This window comes from Mercenaria mercenaria, chromosome 7 (assembly GCF_021730395.1).
Source record: "Mercenaria mercenaria strain notata chromosome 7, MADL_Memer_1, whole genome shotgun sequence".
In the NCBI taxonomy this organism is placed as follows: domain Eukaryota; kingdom Metazoa; phylum Mollusca; class Bivalvia; order Venerida; family Veneridae; genus Mercenaria; species Mercenaria mercenaria.
The window spans coordinates 10,255,215-10,277,293 of NC_069367.1; the positions used below are offsets into that span (position 1 = coordinate 10,255,215).

Consider the following 22,079-nt stretch of genomic DNA (forward strand, 5'->3'; position numbering starts at 1 on the left):
GGTTTAACCACCAAAATATACTGTACTTATATAGTAATTCAAGATTTTTTTTCGCTTGTCTGTTAATGCAAACTGTCACCGTATTACAACATTTCAATTACTTCCCTTGTTTTTATCCAGAACTGTATAATGCATTTTTTTCCGCTTTATTGAGCTATAAAATGTTTCGAATTTTGTAATTTTATGCCTTTTGATAAGTTGTTTTGCAAGATTCAAACTGTGAACTTTTTGTACGCATTTTTTCAAACCCATTAGATTGTTAGTGCCGACTTATATAGAGCCATATTTCGTTCTGGAGCTGTAAGTATCAATTATGCGATGCAATTTGCGGTTGCCAGCATTTTTCTGTCCATGTTTTGCTATGTGAAACTTTAAATTTACAAAGAGGCAAACATATTACGGCCAAATTCCGAATCTGTGCTACTAGGGAAGGTTTCGACATTTTGATAGAATGATATGGTCTTTGTTATTTATTGTCCGCTGATACTAGTAATATTTAGGTAGACTCATTTATCAAAAGGTGTTTGATTATAATTATAAGTTAAATAAATGTTTGTGTGAAATAACTTTAAATATTTTCAGGAAGGTCTAATACGTATCAGTTGTTCCAGATATTTTTAAAAGATAAGAATGCACGTAAACAAAACACATTTTTCATAGGTGATCTATATAGGATACTAAGAACAGATCCCTTAAAAAGAATATTTAATATGGGCTAGAAGGAACCTTTTTGTGAGCTAAATCTTGTTTATAAACATAAGGTTAGAAATTATTTTTTAAATGGATCTGGCTATGCGTGACAGCTCTCGGGAGAGTGTTCGTTTTATCAAAGAACTATAAAATGTATTTTATACTCTTTGGGTTTATACATAACACCGTTAGGTACCGCAAATTATTTTTGTCGCCGTTGAGTAGTATTCAAATTTGATGCACGAATAGAAAATTAAAAGACATAACCCAAAAATACTGATTATCAGTAATATCCTCAAGATATATTATAAAAACATCATGTAATATAATACATATTATTTTAGATGTTAAATATTAAATTTCATGATATTCGAGAATAAATCACTGACAGAACGCGTGTGCATTAGAATTCAGTTGAGTCGGTCCGAAATATTTCTTAGTTTTTAAACTTTTATATCTTACAAAAAATGGAAGTGGACAAAATTGATTTGAGTTTAGGTAAGTGTATGTCCAATAACTGCAGAATCGATTACCAACTAAAATTTTTCTAGAAATATCCGTCACAATACTTTTACTGCTGGTCGGAGTCTGGCCCTGTGTAGCTAAATTTTAAAAATAGTGTAAGTCTTGAGTGAATCCGTTTGTGGATACTTGGGAAGGGCATGTTATAATCTCTGGCCTGGCCCGATAAGCACAATGTTCGACCAGGCCAGTGGATAGTCCAAATAATAGGACGTTTCAGGACAGCATGATAACTTTTGGCTGTCGCGGTCTCCGTCTCATCTAAACCTATTCCACAGACACTTTGGGTCTGGCCGGCTTCGTATTGTAAATATTTTTCGCGCAGTGAATACTGGAACCAGCTGGTTCCCACATTCATAACGCCATCTTCATATATCGTATGAAGCCGGAAGCCACAGCTTACGTAGTCGAAAGATTTTGTAAATGGAGCGAAAATTTTGACAATTGCAGAATTCCTCGTGTATTTTGTTGAAAGCAGTGAAGATTAAGTATTATCGTGAACATCATCATGGAGAAAAATATGTATTATATTAAAGAACACCAGAATTCTATGGAAAAGTTACAAAAATAGTAAACATTCATGAGATGATTTTTCAAGGTGGGCGTGCGAGATATTTCTTGCGAACATTTATACCTTGTGTATTTTTAAGCTAGTGAGAGATTATATAATATATTTTCAAATTAGTTCAAATAAGTTTTATATTGCTTGTGTGATTATAGTCTGGGTCTGGATATACAATGATGATGATAAAAATAATACAGGTGCATAGTAGTTAGGACTGGAGGGGTTGGGGGTTCCAGACCCCAAGTGTCTGTGACCTATTCTGCATATTTCTGTTGGAAAATTCCAATTGAAATCCGTTGGGAATGTTTTCTGGTACATGTACAAAGTTTTTATAATGATTACATCTCTGAAAATGAATTTATGTTGACATTAAAGCATAAACTTGCTCGCTTACATTTTATGAATGTATATTTTACTATATTTTGTGTTTTGTTTCTGCAATGTAGTGAAATCGGCAGTCTGTTGTTTATTGAAACCGGTGTCAGGGTAGATATCTCCTCACACCTGTCACATCATATTTTCAAAGATTTAAGTCTCTTACTTAAGATTATGAATTAAAATCAACCCATTTGAAGTTCTACATGAACATCAGTGTTTAATTTATTAAAGCAAGTAGGTCTGACCAGTATATTATGACTTTTTTGGATTTTTTAATGTCTTCGTTTTCCTAACGGTAAAATGCAGATACTGGTAAGGCTTAGAGGGATGACAACTATAAAATATCAGATCATAAAACTAAGTTATCCCGATAAGCCAAATGAGTAAGGCTAGCCAGTGGAGAGCTAAGTATTCAATGTTCAAATGTTTTAAAGAAACATCAGCAGGTCTAGGATTTCGCCGTTTTTACAGACATTTTGTAAATATATAGATGTTAGATGGTATTAAATGCCTCCTCCTCTACTATTTTCTATGTATAACATATTTTTATCAGCATTTCTAGCCTTTCACTACCTGCGAGACTATCCTTGTCTTGAGAGTCTGTCTTTACCACAGCTGAATTTTCAAAAGTAGCTTAACCAGTGTTATAATAACATTCATATTCTGCTGTAATAGGGAATCGATTCTACCAAGCAAAGCGACGAAAATCGGGATCGATCCCTGTACAGTAATGTGTGATATACCAAATGAGATATATACATTTGTATTATCGAATTAAAAAATGTGTACTTCCGGCACTTGCACAGAGCGTCTGACTTTGGATTTTTTGGAAGAATACTAACTTGTTCAAACCGCAACATCTTGCACATCAGTACAAATGTGGATATATGGTATATATACACGTAGTGTGCATTTGTAAATAGAAGCACCTAGTGATCACAGTTCATGTAAATAAATATACCTCTCCGGTGGTAGCGTCAAGGAGATATTTACTATCGAATGAAAAAATGTCCTTCCGTGCTGTCATTAGTCAGTTCTTTTTAAATGTTATGGGATGAGTTTAAGTCTGATCGATTCCCGATTTGAGGCAGTGCCTTATTTCATATTAAACAAACAAAGAACTTTTAAAATTTTTGAAATATCTTTAGAAATAAAAAAAAATATGAAGATTTGAAATTTCTTAAATTGTCTTTTTTCGGAATTTTTTCCTCTGTATATAATAAGGAACCGATTCACGGTCGTGGACTGTTAAAACTCTGAAGTTTACATTATGAAGTTTACATTAATATTTGGTCTTTTACTCATTTTAAAAGATTATTAGCTGAAATTAGGCATACTTAGGTATTTTTCCTTGAGAATACATTTCTGGTGTCTATTTTGGCATAGTAGGGTATATAGGTGCCTTGATATTTCACTTAAGGTAGTTCTGCACATTTGATAAACCGGAAGTGATGGCGTAACGTCATTTATCCGGAAAATGTAGAATAAAGCCTGGATTCGGCGTACGGAAATGAAAATCAGTTTATGAATTAATGGCAACTTTTGAATAATTTTATTGAATTGTAACAGTTACTATCTTTCTAAAGTTAAAATATGATATTAAAACATCTGACACGTTAAATATAATTCAAAATAATGTCTTAAAATTAGCTTCAAATAGGCGGTTCACTTTAACCATAGTCAGATATCTCAGAAATAAGCACACGGACCTATACATTTTATTTACTATATTATAGGCCATACGATTATTTAAGACTATGAGAAGTTTCATTAAAATCTACATTGTGGAAAATTTTCTATTCGCGAAAATGTTATGAAAGTTGCTATTTTCCCATAGACTCCCATTATGAAAAATTTCGAGAGTTCCAAATTTTTCAAATCAGTCTAGCAAAAAATCAAGCACATGACCCTATCCTTTTTATTTGCTGAATTTTCTAGGTATATTCTGAAGTTTTGAAAAATCAGAGTTTAATCAAATTCTACATTGTAGAAAAAAGTTCGATCCAAACGTGCAGAACTACCTTAAACTGAGACCTAGCTAGGATTTTTTTCTTATTTTCTTGTTTTATCTCGACTCCAAGTTCAAATATGTCACCATATTCTCACCATTTTTTAATCAGACATACAAACATAATGCAGAAAGAAAGAAGAAATTAAATGTATTGTTTTAAATAATAAAGAAAAATATTTGAATTTGAAATAAAGTGTGACATTTCAATATGAAATAAAGTGTGACATTTCAATATGATCACATGGAATTGTAAATATTTGAATAATGAATGATATACATGTAACTTAAATTTTCAGATGATATCATCAAGCTGAACAAAAAGCAACAAAAAGGCAGTAGAGGGCGTGGCAGAGGAAGGGGTCAGGGTCGTGGGCGTGGAGGTGGGCCTCCAGTACGGGGTAGGGGTGGCAGTAGCACAAGAGGTATTTAATGTTTTTCTCATGCATAGGGCAGTAAATAGATGTATAGCTGCAGTCATGTTTGAGGCAGTGTGGGGTGGGGGACATGCATGTTTTACAAATACATCTTTTTCTTCATATACATGTATGTGTATATTTCCAAATTCTAATTCAGTAAATCACTAAAACCAAGAAGTTGCCAAATTTTTCATTTCAGTAATGTATACTTAGAGGTTCAGAAGAGCTTGGACTGTATCACTTAAAATTCTTTATTAATGGCAAGTAATCTTCAACACAGTGGTTGTTTAATTTATAACTTTTAAGCTTGTGCACATTTCAAGTAGTCTGAAATTGAGTGATCTGCTGTAAATTGGAAGGGTCACTGCATAGATACTGTGCATTTATTTAATTTCGATGGCATAAATTAATGTGTGTTACAGTACACACGGCATTGTCCAGATAGCTACATGTATTTAATGGAGACACCAATAAAACAGATTTCATGTTTTAACAAAAAGATAAATGTGAATTTTATTTGTTCATTTGGATTTTATTTCTTAAGCTGTCATAAAACAAACATTTGTTTGCAGTAACACGACCTACCCATGAAAATCGCTGCAACCCAACTTTTTTTCTGGCCAGCCAAATGAAAATTTTTTTATTCCGCATATGTTTATATGCAAAAAAAAAGTCCCTACCCACTCAAAAAACTTTGGATCGCATTACCACAGACAAACAATTTTTTAATCTACGGTCTTAGATTGGTGCTACCTCAGTATTTACAAAACAGTAAGTACCCAGGCAACATGAATGATTACATAGTATTGTAAGACAGGAGATTGCAAAATGCACGTGTAAGTTATTCAGGGGTTTGAGTTATTCAAACATAAGACGACAAAAAAGAATACAGACTGGGATCACATGAATTGTTCGAGCGAGACCAGGTGCTCGAGTGATTGATCCACAAGTGAGCAGTGTTTTAATGTGGTTTAGCTAATATGATGTGACTCTTAGATATAAAGTGACAGTACATGTATTCCAATATTAAAGCTGAATTCGGTTAATTTTCTTTACTGTACAAAATTGGTCAGGGAACATTGCCTGCTGCACAGTAAATGGGCCAAATGTGTTAGCATCAAAGTCAAAAATTAAAGTTAAAGATTTCTAACCTGTTAAGCCTTTTTCATGAAGTTATATGTTTTAACTTCATGAAAAAGTAAAATAATAGATAACTTTTTGCTGGTTTTTGTTTTTATACATCATTTTCTATCAGTGGTTGGGCAAGGGGACGGACGTTACATGGGAATGTAAAAAGCTTGTTTCTGAAGCTGTTTGCTGTCATTAAGATGAGAAAATTCACCAAATCAATAAACCAGTACATCTTTACAAGAAACTTACAAAAAATTTGCCAAAAATTGAAAAAAAAATAAAAAAAATTGTTATTTTACCTGTCGAAGCAGAGAAGGAAAAAAACAGCCATACTCATATTTTTCCTGTTACCATTTATAATATTATACTTTATTGGATAACAACCTTTTAAATGAAGACACAAGAACATCAGTTATTAAACAATTCAGTTTTTTTGTATATTTCTTTTTTATTTAGGCTTCAACACTAGTAAAGAGAAACTGATGGCAAAGGGGGACGGACATTACATTATGAGGGGACGGACGTTACACTAATTATATACATTTGTTTTTCAAGCTTTAATGTGGCTCTACTGAATAAAAACAGATTCTGTTAATGTTAAACCTATCTAGATGAATGAAAAATGATACAAAGTAATAAAATAAAAAGAAATATGCTGAATTAGAGTCTTAAAATATGGAGGGAAAAAGAAAACAGTACTTTTTAATCAGGAAATTGATAGTGTTCGTCCTATGTATTCACTGACTTAATGAAAGGTGTTTCTAAATTTTCATTATTATGCTGATGTCATTCAATAAAAGATATGTGTGTGGTAATGGTACATCTTACTGCTAGAGTTAAGTAAATTAGGATGGATGTTACAAATTCACCATAATTTCTAACAATTTTTTTTTGCAAAAACTATGTTGAAGCATAAAACAAAACAAAATAGAACAAAATGAGAAAACGTATTAAAATATTTCTTTTCATGAACATGTAAATGATATGTATCATATAATATCATACACTTTTAAGAAAGTGACAGTAATCATCATCTCAGCACAAGAAGGGGAATAAGAGCTCTGACATCAAACACTTTTTTAACCGAGGTGAGGAGGATCATTTTGTTTCACTTTGAATTTCACAGATTCCACTATAAATCATATTGATATACATAGATTAAGAAAAATCCCTTAAGTATGTAATCTGAAAGTAATGCTGAAAATACATTTATATAGACAGTATTTTCTATTCCCCTGTTTTGGGGATTGAAGGAAGGATCCATTAGGAGGGGGAAAATATGCTGTAATAACAAATACTATTTGGGTCCTTAATATGAGTTTGAAAAAAAATACCCTGGACCCTGTACAACAGTTGGAACATTTACTTAAAATATCTGTGATTCATTGCCATGACACATCAGATTTTGTTTATGAAATGATCATAATTTAGACAAAAAATTTATTCAATTTAAGGGTCTACACAACCATATGGCCATTATTACTGGCATGAGCCTGGATCATAAAATTAGTTCAACTTAAAAGAATTTCACACATTTAGTCCCACTCCTAATCTGCATATGACAGCAAGCTCCTCCCCTTTCTCAGTTTTTTCAAAAGAAATCACTTTGTATATATAAGGTTCATTAACGAGTCAGTGTTTTTACAAGGACTAGGTATGGATCCAGAAATGTATATACAGGGTCCAGTTTTATGGCACCTTGTATAACGCTTAAGTTTTCCCAAAGTATGTGTTTATACAAGACTGGTTAAGAGGTTAAGTGTTGTTTTTAGAATCTTACAAGGATCCAGAGATATATACATGTATAAACTGGGCCCAGTTAAGTGGATCCATTTTATCAGTTTTGTATATTTTTCTCATGTTGTTTTTATAGCCAGCTGTTGTTCCAGCAGGGGTCTCGTTACATGTGACATATTATTCTTTTGAATAATGTCCTCATATTTGTAAATAAATGTTTCATTGGGAATGATTTAACACACACCATCTTTATTTATCAATATATAACCTACAAAAAGTTACTGATGAATAACAAAATCAGAATATATGAAATATTCAATTATCACAATTTTTGTAACATCCATCCCTTTTCTGTAACGTCCGTCCCCCTATTTTTCAGATGAAGATGATACAACATCATATAAATCTAAATGAATCTTTTTATTTATTTATTACTTATTGATGCATGTCGTATCAAACAGGAGTTAATTTCATTTAAATTTCCTCACATAGCATAAAAAACAAAGATTTTTGCTCTAATTTTCAGGGTTTTTTCTAGTTTTCAATTTAAAATACTCAAAAGTATGAAAAAAAAATTTTTTCAACATTGTTTTTGATAATTTCATACTTTTTACATACTCTTGTGAAATAATAGTATCAGATATTACCATCAAAGCATGAAAACAATGCATTTTGTACAAGATTAAGAAAAGCATATATAGGGGGACGGACGTTACAGGGACGGACGTTACACATAACTTTTGATATTTCGTCATTTTTTTCCCAGCAAGGCTGCAGATCTATTTATTTTTCATTTTTTCATGATAGGTATGTCATTAAGCATATATGAAAGTAATTAATATCAATATATTCATATTCAATTATAAAATAATAGTGGGGGACGGACGTTACACTTTTTTTCACGCAAATGGTTTTTTGGGTGCTTAAATGGACTTTTTTACTAAAATGTCCATTGATAAGTGCTGCAAGCATTTTTTTCATATTCTACAAATACATAGTAAGATAGTGAGCAAGAAAATTATTTTGAATATGTAAAATTAAGACATTTTGTGTTCAATTCAAAATTTAGCATTTTTGTTAAAAACAGTGGTGTTACACGAGTCACTCTTTATTATCTTATTCATAAAAATGTAATGATTTCAGTGATCATCAATGTTATACATCATTTTAAAGCTAATAAAATTATCTGTTTAAAGGTATTCAAATCAAACTTATATTTTGTTATCTGAAAATACTGTAGCATTTTTTGAAAAGTGTAAAAATCCAATGCTAACGCATTACATGAAAAAAACGTCCTATTTTCAGCCATAAAATGGCTTTCAAATTTTTTTTTGGTTGATTATGTGATTTTTTTTTACTGCAGCATTTGAATACTAATAAGACACATTGAAAACAGTTTTAACAAAACTTGAAACAGATGTTCCTCTATAAATAAAATGCAGTTACATGTTTTTTGAAAAAATTGGCCCATTTACTGTGCAGCAGGCAACATGTCTTAGGCAAACAAGAGTTGACGTTAATTTCTTCAGTTTTCTTCACTGTGTTTCTTTGATGCGTACCTTCCTAAACATTTTCCAAAAAACTTCCCTGATATTCTGTACATTTATTTATTAAAAAAGGTACAAGAATCATAACAAATCAGTCATTACGAGGTCAGGGAAGAGGTGGAGCCACCAGAGGTGTTAGGAGAGGCGGGGCCATAACAGCCGTAAGGGGGCGTAACAGATTTAATCAAGTGAAGAAAAAAGGGACCAGTCCATTGAACAGACAGGTAGATATATATTTTAAGAATAAGAAGTGACTAAAGCACTAGATAGTATGAAAAGCTTGCGTATTATACATGTACTGTATTGATTTAGAGTATGTTTATTACCGAAAAAGGGAGAAAATTGAAAATATTATTTTGTTTGGTCACTTTTGCTAGGGATGGTAAGAGAGTGGTCTACGGATCGCGGGTTCGAAAGTTCGATCCTCAGGCGGGTGTATGTTCTCCGTGACTATTTGATAAATGACATTGTGTCTGAAATCATTAGTCCTCCACCTCTGATTCATGTGGGGAAGTTGGCATTACTTGCGGAGAACAGGTTTGTACTGGTACAGAATCCAGGAACACTGGTTAGGTTAACTGCCTGCCGTTACATGACTGAAATACTGTTGAAAAACGGCATTAAACCCAAAACAAACAAACAAACCAGATAATCTGGGCCAACAAACTGTCTGTAGAATTAGATTAAATTCAATGAATTGAAGTTCACTATTTCATGTGTTATGATACGGATTAATTCCATATATATGAATATGACTTGTCTTAAAACGTAGCATCCGCTATGTTAATGATGTTATTTATAGAAATGTCATTGCAAAAAACACTTCTTTCAATTGTAAATTGTATGCCTTTGCTAAAGCTAATTGTAAAAGACAGTTAGATATGCATAACGTTGCCATGGTCAATGTGAATCCCATACTTTACAATGGGACACCTGCACTTTACCAGCACTCCCCATTTATTACACCCCCTTTTTTCTTTTTTCTTTAATGAATAGATTATTGTTACAATTTATTTAAATGATTGTAATGAGCACACTCTGCCTTTTAAAATCCTAGCAGGAAGTGCGTACCAGTAAAGTGCATTCTAGCCAGCATTATAATCTTTTACCAGCAAAATACAACATAGCTTTTTATTTTATCTTAACTAATGAAATACTGTATTCTATCAGTTAAATATTTTCTTTATAATGTCACAGCACATCTGACGTCATGTCTGTTTACGCGCGTCTGTTTCCCGCGCTGATATCAAAAATAGTTGCCAGATTCAAATCTCAACGTAATTGAGCATAAAATAAAAAGAAAATTTGTTTGTTCTCGTGAATATGGAATATATCTCACCTCGAAGTGAGAAAATTTTCTCACTTCTCAGTGAGATATATTCCATATTAACTCAAAACAAACAAATATCCTCTATATATTGCTTGAATGGAATATCAGGTTTACATACTTTGCTGTTTTAACTTGTTTCAGATGTTTCCTATTCAGCTCTTGACATGTAATGTTTGAAAACTTTTTGCAATATTTTGATCTTTAGAATGGACAGACGGGTAACACACAACAGGCCAGAGGTAGGGGTGGAGGAAGAGGCAGACCTGTCCGGGGTAGGGGAGGTCTCAGAGGTCAAGGTCAGGGGAGAGGTCAGGGGCAGCTGAGAGGTCAAGGTCAGGCTAAGGTTGCAGGACAAGGGTTAATTAGCTTGAATCGACGTAGAGAACAGGCATTGGAGAGTTTATTAAAAGCAAAACAGACATTAGCAAGTCTGAACGCAAGACAGAGGGAGCAAAAACAGAATAGAGGCCTGATAGTTAATCAGAGAAGAGGGTTACAGGTACCTGAGACAATTTCATCCATTACACCATTTCTTTCATATACTGTGAAATCATTAATATTTGTGGATTAAATTTCATGGATTTATTGGTTGCGTCAGTCCACAGAATTAATACTTACCCTGCTAAATTTCTATTATGAACTTGTCCATCTTTCAGTTTGGACAGTACCATTAGCTTTTAAAAGGGGTGCTTACCAAAAAGATACTGACTGAATGGCAAACAGTGCAGATGTTGATCAGCCTGCACACATCTGTACAGATCTACACTGGTTGCAAAGGCAGAATCAGTCATGGTACTCTTGTAAACAATTACTATGAAATCATAGATAATCGTAGGGGACTAATCCACAAAATTTAATCCCTGTTCATTTGTTCGGAAGTAGAAATCAATGAGGGGCCTCCGTGGCTGAGTGGTTAAGGTTGCTGACTTCAAATCACTTGCCCCTTACTGATGTGGGTATGAGCCTCACTTAGAGCGTTTAATTTTTCATGTGAGGAAGCTATCCAGCTGGCTTACAGAAGGTCGGTGGTTCTACCCAAGTGCCTGTCCATGATGAAATAATGCACAGAGGAGCACCTGGGGTCTACCTCCACCACCAAAGCTGGAAAGTTGCCACAGGACCTATAATGTGTTGATGCGATGTTAAACCCAACAAAATCAAAAAAGGAAGAAATCCATGAATTCGTATTCCCAGGAAATAACCATTTGGATCAAAACCATGAAGTTTAATGCCCTTGAAATTAAATGATTCCACTGTAAACATCTTGAATATAAGTGAAAAATGTCTTTTATTTGAGTTGCCAACATTTCTTATAGAAATGATATAATTATTGCTTCTAATCAATATCATTGGTCACAGAAGGTAAAGGATTAATAACTGACGTTACATGGAAGTCAACATCTGTACTAATAATTCTATGGTAACAGATTGAAACATTTATACAGTCTGGTTCACATATTGTCGACTCATAATGAAGTTTTTCCATTAAAAGTTGGTAATAAGACAGTTTTCAATTATTTTAAAAGAACTGCTGTGTAGAAGTAGTACTTCTAATAGAAACTACTAAAGTTTAAGGAGATATAAGTCTCAAATTTGTGTTTGAAAATTAATTCATATAATCTGTGAAAACATGAAATTAACTTGTTCGTGGATTGTGTCGGGTGTAAAATAGTACCATACTCGCCTAATACATGTATAGCTAATCACAGAGTTCTACTGACACTAAAAAAACTTGTGTCTTTTTTAGCTCATCTGATTTTTTGAAAAAAAATGATGAGTTATTGTCATCACTTGAGCGGTTGTCGGCGTCGGCGTCTGCGTCGGCGTTGCCTGGTTAAGTTTTATGTTTAGGTCAGCTTTTCTCCTAAACTATCAAAGCTATTGCTTTGAAACTTGGAATACTTGTTCACCATCATAAGCTGACCCTGTAATAGCAAGAAACATAACTCCATCTTGCTTTTTGCAAGATTTATGGCCCCTTTTGTACTTAGAAAATATCAGATTTCTTGGTTAAGTTTTATGTTTAGGTCAACTTTTCTCCCAAACGTCAAAGCTATTGCTTTGAAACTTGGAATACTTGTTCACCATCATAAGCTGACCCTGTACAGCAAGAAACATAACTCCATCTTGCTTTTTGCAAGATTTTATTGCCCCTTTTGGACTTAGAAAATCAGTTTTCTTGGTTAAGTTTTATGTTTAGGTCAGCTTTATCCTAAAACTATCAAAGCTATTGCTTTTAAAACTTGCAACACTTGTTCACCATCATAAGTTGACCCTGTACAGCAAGAAACATAACTCCATCCTGCTTTTTGCAAGATTTATGGCCCCTTTTGGACTTAGAAAATATCAGATTTCTTGGTTAAGTTTTATGTTGTAGGTCAACTTTTCTCTTAAACTATCAAAGCTATTGCTTTGAAACTTGCAACACTTGTTCACCATCATAAGCTGACCCTGTACAGCAAGCAGCGTAACTCCATCCTGATTTTTGCAATAATTATTGCCCCTTTTGGACTTAGAAAATCATTTCTTGGTTGAGTATTATGTTTAAGTCAACTTTTCTCATAAACTATCAAAGCTATTGCTTTAAAACTTGCAACAGTTTTTCACCATCATAAGTGGACACTGTACATCAAGAAACATAACTCTATCCTGCTTTTTGCAAGAATGATGGCCCTTTTTAGACTTAGAAAATCATGGGTAGGACAATATTTCTATTACACAAAAAAAATCAGATGAGCGTCAGCACCCGCAAGGCGGTGCTCTTGTTTTATATAGAAATTACTGTTCTGCATGAGAGTTAATTTTGAATGCAGCTCTACAAACACAGTTAATATATTTAGTTAACTTAAATACATTTGGTGAGGGTTTTCTACATTTAAAGTTAGTATCTAAAAATAAAGAATTTTAGTGAAAGATGAACATTAGATTTAGATATCTTTAAGCTAAATATAAAGTACATTAAATTGTTATACTATTACGTTGGGCTTTTACATGATATCGTGTACTTGCTTTCGCTTTCAGACATCAACCGACAGTTTAAACAAACTAGGCCGAGGAAGAGGGCGTGGGCGAGGTGGGAGAGGAGGCAGAGGGAGAGGTGGATTGTCCAGATACAGCAGCAATATGTCCCTTACCTTTGTCGGGTCACAGTCACCAAGACGGGGCCGAGGACGGGGTAGGGGTCAAGGTCAGCAAGGTTTAAACAGAACGTTTAGCGGCAGTTTGGTCTCAGTCAGCGGAGTTGGAGCTCCAGGAAAGAGACAGAGAAGAAGGTATTGATAGAAATAGAGACGTATTGAAACTCCACGCTGATACCTAGAACAGGCTGTCACCATTAATTATACTATTGATGTACAATGTATTGACAGTGCAGTCAAATTTCATTCACTCAAACTGGATAAGACCTGCAAAATTTGTTCGAGTTATTGGTAGTTTGAGCCATTGAACAATATAGATTATACAGGGATTTTGCCTGGACATTTCCTGTTACAATATCAAGTAGTTCTCTTTTTTTTATACCCAAATATGCAAAGTGTATTGGTGGCTTTATTGGGTTGGAGCCATGTGTGTTGGTCAGCCCATCCTTCTATGTGTCATTCCTTTCAGGAGGCACATTTCAGAAACTGTTAAATGGATTTCAAATTAATACATATACACCATGATAATTAGCAAGGCACATGTGCAGCTCGGGTCAGTAGGTGCAATGTAAACGTCCTACTTGCACTGTTGGGGTCAAAAATCTTTATTTCGTATCAGCTGCACATCTTTACTAGCTTCAGTTGATGATGAAACCAGCACAACATGCAGAGTGCACAACTAAGGTCAATCGATCTAAAGGCAAGGTCACGTTTTTTGAGGTCAAAGGTCAAATGACTGTTTCTTGTTTACTCCATTATCATCTTAACCATGCAAAATAGTTTGTCACTGCAAGCATCAGTTGCTTACCACATCATGATAATGTGCACAGCACTTACCTTGCCATTATCAGAGTGGGACCTTCGGCCATAAACCACTTTTAGTGATAGCTCTAGTTGATTTTTATTTCCAGATGGAGACAACCAAAGACAGACGACTCATCGTTATTGACCATATCAGTACAAAACTCACCACCAACGTCGTAAGTATTACTCTTCTTTAAAGTCAAGCCTGCCTTTACCCTTATCATGTCGGACACGAGTGACGATTAATTCTTCCTTTGCGACCAGTGTAAATCATGACCAGCCTGCACATCTGTGCAGTCTGATCATGATCTGCACTGTTCGCCACGGATGTGCAGGTTGATCTTGGTTTGCACTGGTCGCAAAGGCCGAATCACTTGCTGCCAGCAGGCTAAAGGTTTAGCAGCCAGTCAGCTAACTCATCTAACTTCCGAAATTGACTTTCAGATTAATTTCAACTTTGCTTAAGCAGCCAAATTGTGTCATTCCCTCGGACGGCTGCTTAACAAAGGTTTGACTGTATCTTAAGTAAATTTCAATTTCAATTCACTGTTGTTCAGACAGATAAACAAATCTTTTTTATGCCCCCGGCATCTACTGATGTGGGAGGCATATAGTGATTGTCCTTTCCGTCCGTCCGTTCGTCCGTCCATACGAGGTTAACCAAATGGGACCGTTTCATCTAGCATTAATACCCATAACTAGAATGACTTGATACTAATGCAGATGTAACCTGTGGCCATTCCTCATCTTCAGACATCACCTGACCTAAGTTTGACCTTGAACTTGACCTCGTTTTGGACTTAGCTTGCTTTGTATCAACAAGGATGCCACCGGGGACATCAAGCGTTTATTGAACACAGCTCCTTGTTTTTTTTAATTAACCAAGATTGGATGTGTAGTGTCCCTGATCATTGACTTGCAGACGCTGTTTATCAGTAGGAAAATGTCCTCTTGGTCAATTATGTTTTACGTATAAAACAAGTTTCTCTGCAAATGATGACAATATTTTAGCCGAATTAGTTTGTATTGGTTTCTGTGACAGTTGTCATGGAAAATATGAAGGTTTTTACGTCTTCCTGCTGATATTTATTCACTGTCTGCATGAAAGTTTGTAATATTTCACTTTTAATATCATATTTTTGTTTTTTAACATGTTTGAAGAAATTTGCGAAATACTGGTTTATGATGGTGACCCTGTTTGGAAAATGCAATATGCTTAGTTGCATAATTTTGTGCATAAAAGGGTTGATTTCAGTTTTAATGAGCAGTTCATATTTCAGTTGCATTAGCTTTTATAGGTACCAATGACAAATGTATTTAATTTCATGCCTGAATCATTAATTATGACCTCCAGGCTTTTTTCATCCTGCATTTTTGGAATTGGTATAATTGTCTTTTAAATTTGAAAGTTTACATGCATTTTGGAAAAAGGGCATTTTATTGAAGCAGGGCATTTTTTGCTTCAGTAATAAAGGTTTATATCAGAGGTGCAAATTTAGCCTGAGATTCAAGCATTTCCGGGGCCGAGTGGTTAAGGTCACTGACTTCAGATCACTTGCCCCTCACCAATGAGGGTTCGAGCCTCTCCTGGGGCATTGAATTTTTTATGTGAGGAAACTATCCAGCTGGCTTACGGAAGGTCGGTAGGTTCTACCCAGGTGCCTGCTCGTGATGAAATAATGCATGGAGGGGCACCTGGGGTCTTCCTCCATCATTAAAGCTGGAAAGTCGCCATGTGACCTATAATTGTGTTAGTGCGATGTTAAGCCCAACAAAATTAATATATATGTATCAAGCATTTCCATTCTGTGCTTTATACATAAATAATGTCTGTTCCTTTAAGCCCATGTTGCTATTAATACTTCTTTTGGTGTGAATACTTACTAATTATTGTAGCTGATTTCAGTTTCTGGTAATCAAAAATGTTACTGAACAGTAGGGCTGTCATTGATTGGGTCTTAGACGTATCGACGATACCGATATATCAGAAGACAAATATCGACGATACATCGATATATTTATTATTAATTTTGATTACGACCTATTTGTTCATATAAACTATATACCTTCCTGTAAAAAGCTATTTTAAGTTTTATTGCCTACTTTCCATATTTCTGTTTGATTGGTGTGTATTTGTATTTATGAAATAAAAGAAATACATAAAAATTAATAACATCTTTCATTTTTATTTTGCCTCACTCCTTTTTTGCATTCATCCAAATTTACAACTTTGTGAACTTAAGTTGTTTTTTAGGGGCTGAGTGTTTATTTGGGTAGTTTTTTCTCCCTGTAAAATATCGATTTTTGAAAATGGGAATCGATAATCGATCGACCAAAAAAAATCGTTGATACATCAATATCGTTTCTATCGATGACAGCCCTACTGAACAGAAACACTTGAAAATCAACAGACAGGGAACCACGGCTAGCTGAAAGTTGATGGCTTCTGAATCTGAAATTTACTTATTATTTAGCCCGTCCACTTAGCTCAATAGGGAGAGCACAGATCTACGGATCACGGAGTTGTGAGTTTGATCCCCGGGCGGGGCGTATGTTCTCTGTGATGATTTGATAAAAGACATTGTGTCTGATATCATTCATGCGGGGAAGTTGGCAGTTACTTGCGAAGCACAGGTTTGTACTGGTACAGAATGCAGGAACACTGGTTAGGTTAACTTCCCGCCATTACATAACTGAAATACTGTTGAAAAACGGGGTTAAAGCCAAAACAAACCAACAAATTACTTATCATTTCCTAATTTGTGAAGTAAAATTTTCAAATAACAAGCCAAAATTTTTATATATATATATTTTTTGTCACAAAGTTGGAAGCTTCTCTTAACATTAAGATTTTTTTTTTTTTGAATTGGGAAGTGGACAAACATAGTTAATGCCTGTGTTATATATGGATGAAAAGCCATGGTCTGCAATGTCATGACAGTTAGTTCAATACTCATGGCTTAAAGGTCACACATTTGATTATCAGGGGCCAGGGTGATAAAACAGAGACTGGGGACCAGTCTGAAAACTCTAGCATCTGATTGGTTGATTCTGAGTACAATTTTGAAATTGACCAGTTGCAAAGCTGCATTTTGAGACTGGTTTAGAGTATTTTTACCTTCAACGCAGAAATTGGTAATCTTACATGTGACAATTTTGATCAAAATGTAATATGGATACACATGAAGTCATGTGAAGTTGTCAGCTCATTATGGAGATTCCAGGAATACTTAAGAAAATGCAAAATCGAAACAAAAAATAATTTTATGTTTCTTTTGCTTTGAAACTTAATGAAATTGATATGTTTCTTACGCATGTTAACTGTAAATGATAAACGTTTACTTCAGGCCAAAGAGAAGAAACAAGTTACCGCGATATAATGTAGCTAACAGATCAGACTCAAACCCAGAATTACAGGCTCAGATTAGGGTAAGTATGTAACACAATTCTCATTTTTATTGTGGTGTTGAATAGTGAAAATAGTGGATTTTGAGCCAGTTACAATATACCCACAAAGTAAAGTAAACAGATATGTAATAAATTGCTACAGTTGCCTTGAAATTGAACATTTGCTAAGCTTCCCATATAGCATATAAAGTCCATGTGTGTTTGCAATTTTTGTTTGGTTTTCATGAATGTTTCCTGATACAGTAGTGAAGCAAGTCAATGAGCTTGAACTCTAGGCACAAGGAATCGTCTCAGATATGATTTGACATTGAGATAGTGGGTCTTGAATTACAAGTCACATTTTCAGTTTGGTAAGGTGTTACTAGTACGTGATTTCGGCATCCGCCGGTCGATAAGAAAAGGTGGAAGGGCTTTAAATAGGGGAGTGATTTGTTATTAGACAGCAGCTGTTGATAATGTTTCCTTTTATTTGCCTTTCAGAGCTTGAAACCAGCGGTATCAACAAAATACAACTTCAAGAAATCTGTCTTTGCTCAGGCTACAGTATGTTTAGTTTGATTCATTGTAATTTTTAGAAGTTTGTTTTATTAAGTTCATAATTTACAGTAATAACCTCTATGGCTTAGTTGTTAAGGTGACTGAGCCTTACTCATTTGGCTTATCGGGATGACGTCTTTTATGATTGATATTTTATAGTTGTCATCCCACTGACGAGACAGCGACACACTGTCGCGAAAAGTCCTATTATTTGGATTTGATAACTGAGTTCAAGCCTTATTTAAGTTACCATTTGATGAAGGCATCCAGGTGGCATTACGAAGTTTGGGGGGTTCTACCAAGGTACACATCTGTGCCTGATATAATATCTGGCTGGACACCTTGGGTCTACCACAACAAAACTTGAAAAGTGCCATATGGCTTGAATTGCATCCATATACGTCCTTATAGCTTAACAACAACAAAAACTCAGACATAAATAGTTGGATATATCTTGGGCCAAGTTTGAAAATTTGAAATTCACATTTACGAAGAAATCTTACATATATTCACCAAGATTCAAAAGCACATCTACAAAAAAGAAAAAATTTCTTTTCACTTTCAGACCTCCACCTCCCTCAGTGACAGGTTTTCCGCAAGTACTCCAACCTCACCCGGAAGTTTCCAGACTGACTTACAAGGTCGAAAAGTTTTCTTTTAGGTTGAATAGGCACCTTCAAAACCAAGGCTTCCATGGCAAACCTGAGCCACAGGCTTTAATTATTATTTATATAATAAAGTGATGGATTATTGTGCTAGAAATTGGACCAGAATGTTTAGCAATTGGAAACGACCTTTTAAAGGATAGCCGCATTCTTTGGATTGGACATTTGAATGAAACCTTGAAAAGGAAGCAGTAGCTAAGAACTTTTACCAGGAATGATTTTATACCTTTATAAAGATAAAGAGATAACCCTACTGCTAGAAAATATATAGGGAGATAGCCCTCTTACTTGAGAACTATTTTAGCATTTTTTGTAACGAAGAAGAGAGAGAAAAGTGAGATATGAGCAAAGCAAGTTTATAGTGAATGTATGTTGTATCAGGAAAGTTGAAATGGATCAGATTCTAGAGAGTTTTAATCATTTTAGAAACTGTTTTATAAGTACCAGTCTCCCAGTAGATTGAATCCCCAAATTAATCCTTTTAAGCATTAAAGTACATTTTAACATTTGGTGTCGTTGAAAGGTCAGTCAAGTTTGAATCCAGATTTTATGAAATTAAAAAAAAGTAAGGGGAAAGATAATTCATCAAAAAAAAGAGACAGTCTTTGGCTCGTAAAGAGATGAAGAGCCAGGAAATTTTATGTATAGTTGCAAGTATGAGATTTTAAACAGCTAGATTGTGGTGGCATTAGTGTGTTGGATCTGTAACAGAAAGGTGATAATTGCTGCAGACGTATCTACGGGAAAGGGAGAAGTTATTTTTCTTTCTTTTTTTTTCATAAAATGTTCATTGTGTGAAACAGTATAACCATTCTGTATTTAACAATTATAACCTTTAGAAAAAAAATGTTAGACTGTTTTAGATGTAGAACAAAGTTAGTTCTTATTTATTTTTTAAAATGTAGATCATGACCCGAGCATATACACACGGTTTTTTTCTGCCGTTGTTTTACTATATTTTATGCTGCTGTTGAATTTTAATATTGACACAAATTATAGACAGTTAAATTTATACATTGTTCATAGTTAAGTTGATTTCATGAACAGCAAACATGAAATATTTTTGCTGAAGAACTCGACAAATATCATATGACATCCACAGTGTGAATGAGCAGTGAACATTGACTTTGTTCTCACAAACATGAAAAATGTCATTATGACATCCTCAGTGTGAACAAGGAACATGAAATATTTTCCCAAGAACATGAAATAAATGTCATAAATGTATTAAAGCTACAACAGTAGCTGCTGTTCAGCCTAGTTTCATTTTAATTTTTTGATTTTTGCAAAACTATTTTTTAGAAAACACATATTATAGTAATTATAACTAAAATAGGATAAGATTTCTTATTAACGTTATATCATGTCGAGATTTCATAACTAAAAATATGAACAATAACTACACAGTACCTATGGTAACAGAATAAACATGTGTTATGTGTAAAAACTACTTCATGTTAACTTAAAGATGCTACACGCTGATGAATGTGTGGGTAAACATAGTATAAATATTATGTATTGCCACTAAAATCACTGGAAGCTTTTTTAAGAAATGACTTGTTTTAATGTTACTAGATATGACATTTGAATGTTATTATTATAGTTTTACTTATACAATCAGTTAATATACTGTATGAGTGGATATATTGACCAGTCAAAGAGTTTGCAAATTGCCATTTCCAAACATTTTTGCGAGCCGATATATTGGTGAACATTGGAATTAATGCTGGCTGATATTAAGAAGTTTGTGAAATCCATTAACATTTTGACATCATTTACTTTACCACTTAACAGAATTCAACAAAGTTAAATACATATTTCTGAATTTCGTTCAATATCTATTGGTAAAAACTTTTAGTGAAAGATGTGCGTAGTATATCTTTAACTTTCTTTACCCAGATAGTCCTTACTCTATATTTTAATTTAAGCTTTCAATAAAATACACAGTGTGCATGTAGTATTTATCCAAAACATTGCGCTGTAATTCATGTACAAAGAGAAAAGTAAATTTCAGTATTGCTAGGTGCCAAATTGTTATTTGATAAAATGAAGGACCGAAAAAAAAAATGAAAGTTTGATATACCTGTAAACACATATTATTGTCTATTGACACAACTGTTCCTTGTATATCATATGTAGCATATATAAACTGATTTGACAAGATTACATCCGGAGGAAAAGAAAACACCTTGGAAATATAGTAAATGTTTTATGACACAGTTACTTCCCTTGTACCATTTTCTGTCTTATATAATGGAAAGAGTGCACATGTAATTTTATATGTATTTTCAAAAGCTTTACGGTGAAAAAAAAAAAAGGAATTGGACTATGTAATCTTGACATTTTTAACACTGTAAATAATCAAATTGATTTACTGCATGTTGGGTACAGACAACTCGCCAAAAGCGGGTCACTATCAACACTTTTAGCATGTGGTGAAGAATGTTTAGACTTTCATGATATCTAAACTTACTAACACTTAAAACTGTTGCTCACATTCATTTAAATGTTTGAGTTATTTGAATCTATTTTTTATGTCTGAAGTTATGATGAAATATTTAAACCTGTCCGATTCGCCAATAGGGGGTCACTTTTGCCAATAGAGGGTCACCTAGTTTATCATATTTTCTATCCATTTAAAACAGTCTTTTTTCTGACAAAACATGACTGTGGTATTGGAAATAAACATTTCAAGGCAGAATATAATGAGAATCAGTTGTTTCATTTCAAACGGGGAGATACTAGGTAAAAGGAATATAGCGCAGTTTTCACATTTTGTATTTCAAAGGGCATAATTAGCACCAACTATATCAAAAACAAAAAAAAAGTATTGATGCACAGAACCTTATTCATTTATCTAAATTGCCAGTTAAACCATTATTACATCAAATCAACCATTGATTTGTATTTTTAAGCAGAATAACAAATTTTTTGATTACCTGATATGGGTGACCCTTTATTGGCTAAATGGCCACCTCTGCTTGAGGGCACTTTTTTTCATCAAAGTCAATCTAAATTCATAATCATATTATTCCTATGAAGTGTGTGTTTCACTCTTCAAAATGGTCCCCGAATTTGTGTGGTTTTATCTAAGAAACTGTGAGGTATGCTCAAAAATATTCTACTTCGAAGAATTCAAGAGTGCTAAAATCCAAGTCAGGAAACTGGTTGCAAGAGTTATCTATTCATGGAACTCAAACT

The 22,079-nt window shown here is 34.0% G+C and overlaps 1 protein-coding gene across 1 annotated transcript; it reads left to right on the top strand.

Moving 5' to 3' along the window:
* The first annotated feature begins 1,039 nt into the window (after positions 1-1,039).
* Positions 1,040-19,899, top strand: LOC123555058 (THO complex subunit 4-like). The gene is made up of 9 exons (XM_045345591.2): positions 1,040-1,188; positions 4,463-4,588; positions 9,070-9,221; positions 10,533-10,826; positions 13,349-13,599; positions 14,376-14,444; positions 17,616-17,697; positions 18,157-18,219; positions 18,779-19,899. Exons 1-9 carry the CDS (start codon positions 1,158-1,160, stop codon positions 18,872-18,874), a joined length of 1,164 nt encoding a protein of 387 aa, XP_045201526.2. The 5' UTR covers positions 1,040-1,157; the 3' UTR covers positions 18,875-19,899.
* Positions 19,900-22,079: the final 2,180 nt, after the last annotated feature.

Coding starts and splice junctions, on each gene's coding strand:
- LOC123555058 (XM_045345591.2), top strand. CDS start 1,158: ATGGAAGTGGACAAAATTGATTTGAGTTTAG. Junction 17,698..18,156: donor AATTACAGGCTCAGATTAGG/GTAAGTATGTAA, acceptor TTTGCCTTTCAG/AGCTTGAAACCAGCGGTATC. Junction 18,220..18,778: donor CTGTCTTTGCTCAGGCTACA/GTATGTTTAGTT, acceptor TTTCACTTTCAG/ACCTCCACCTCCCTCAGTGA.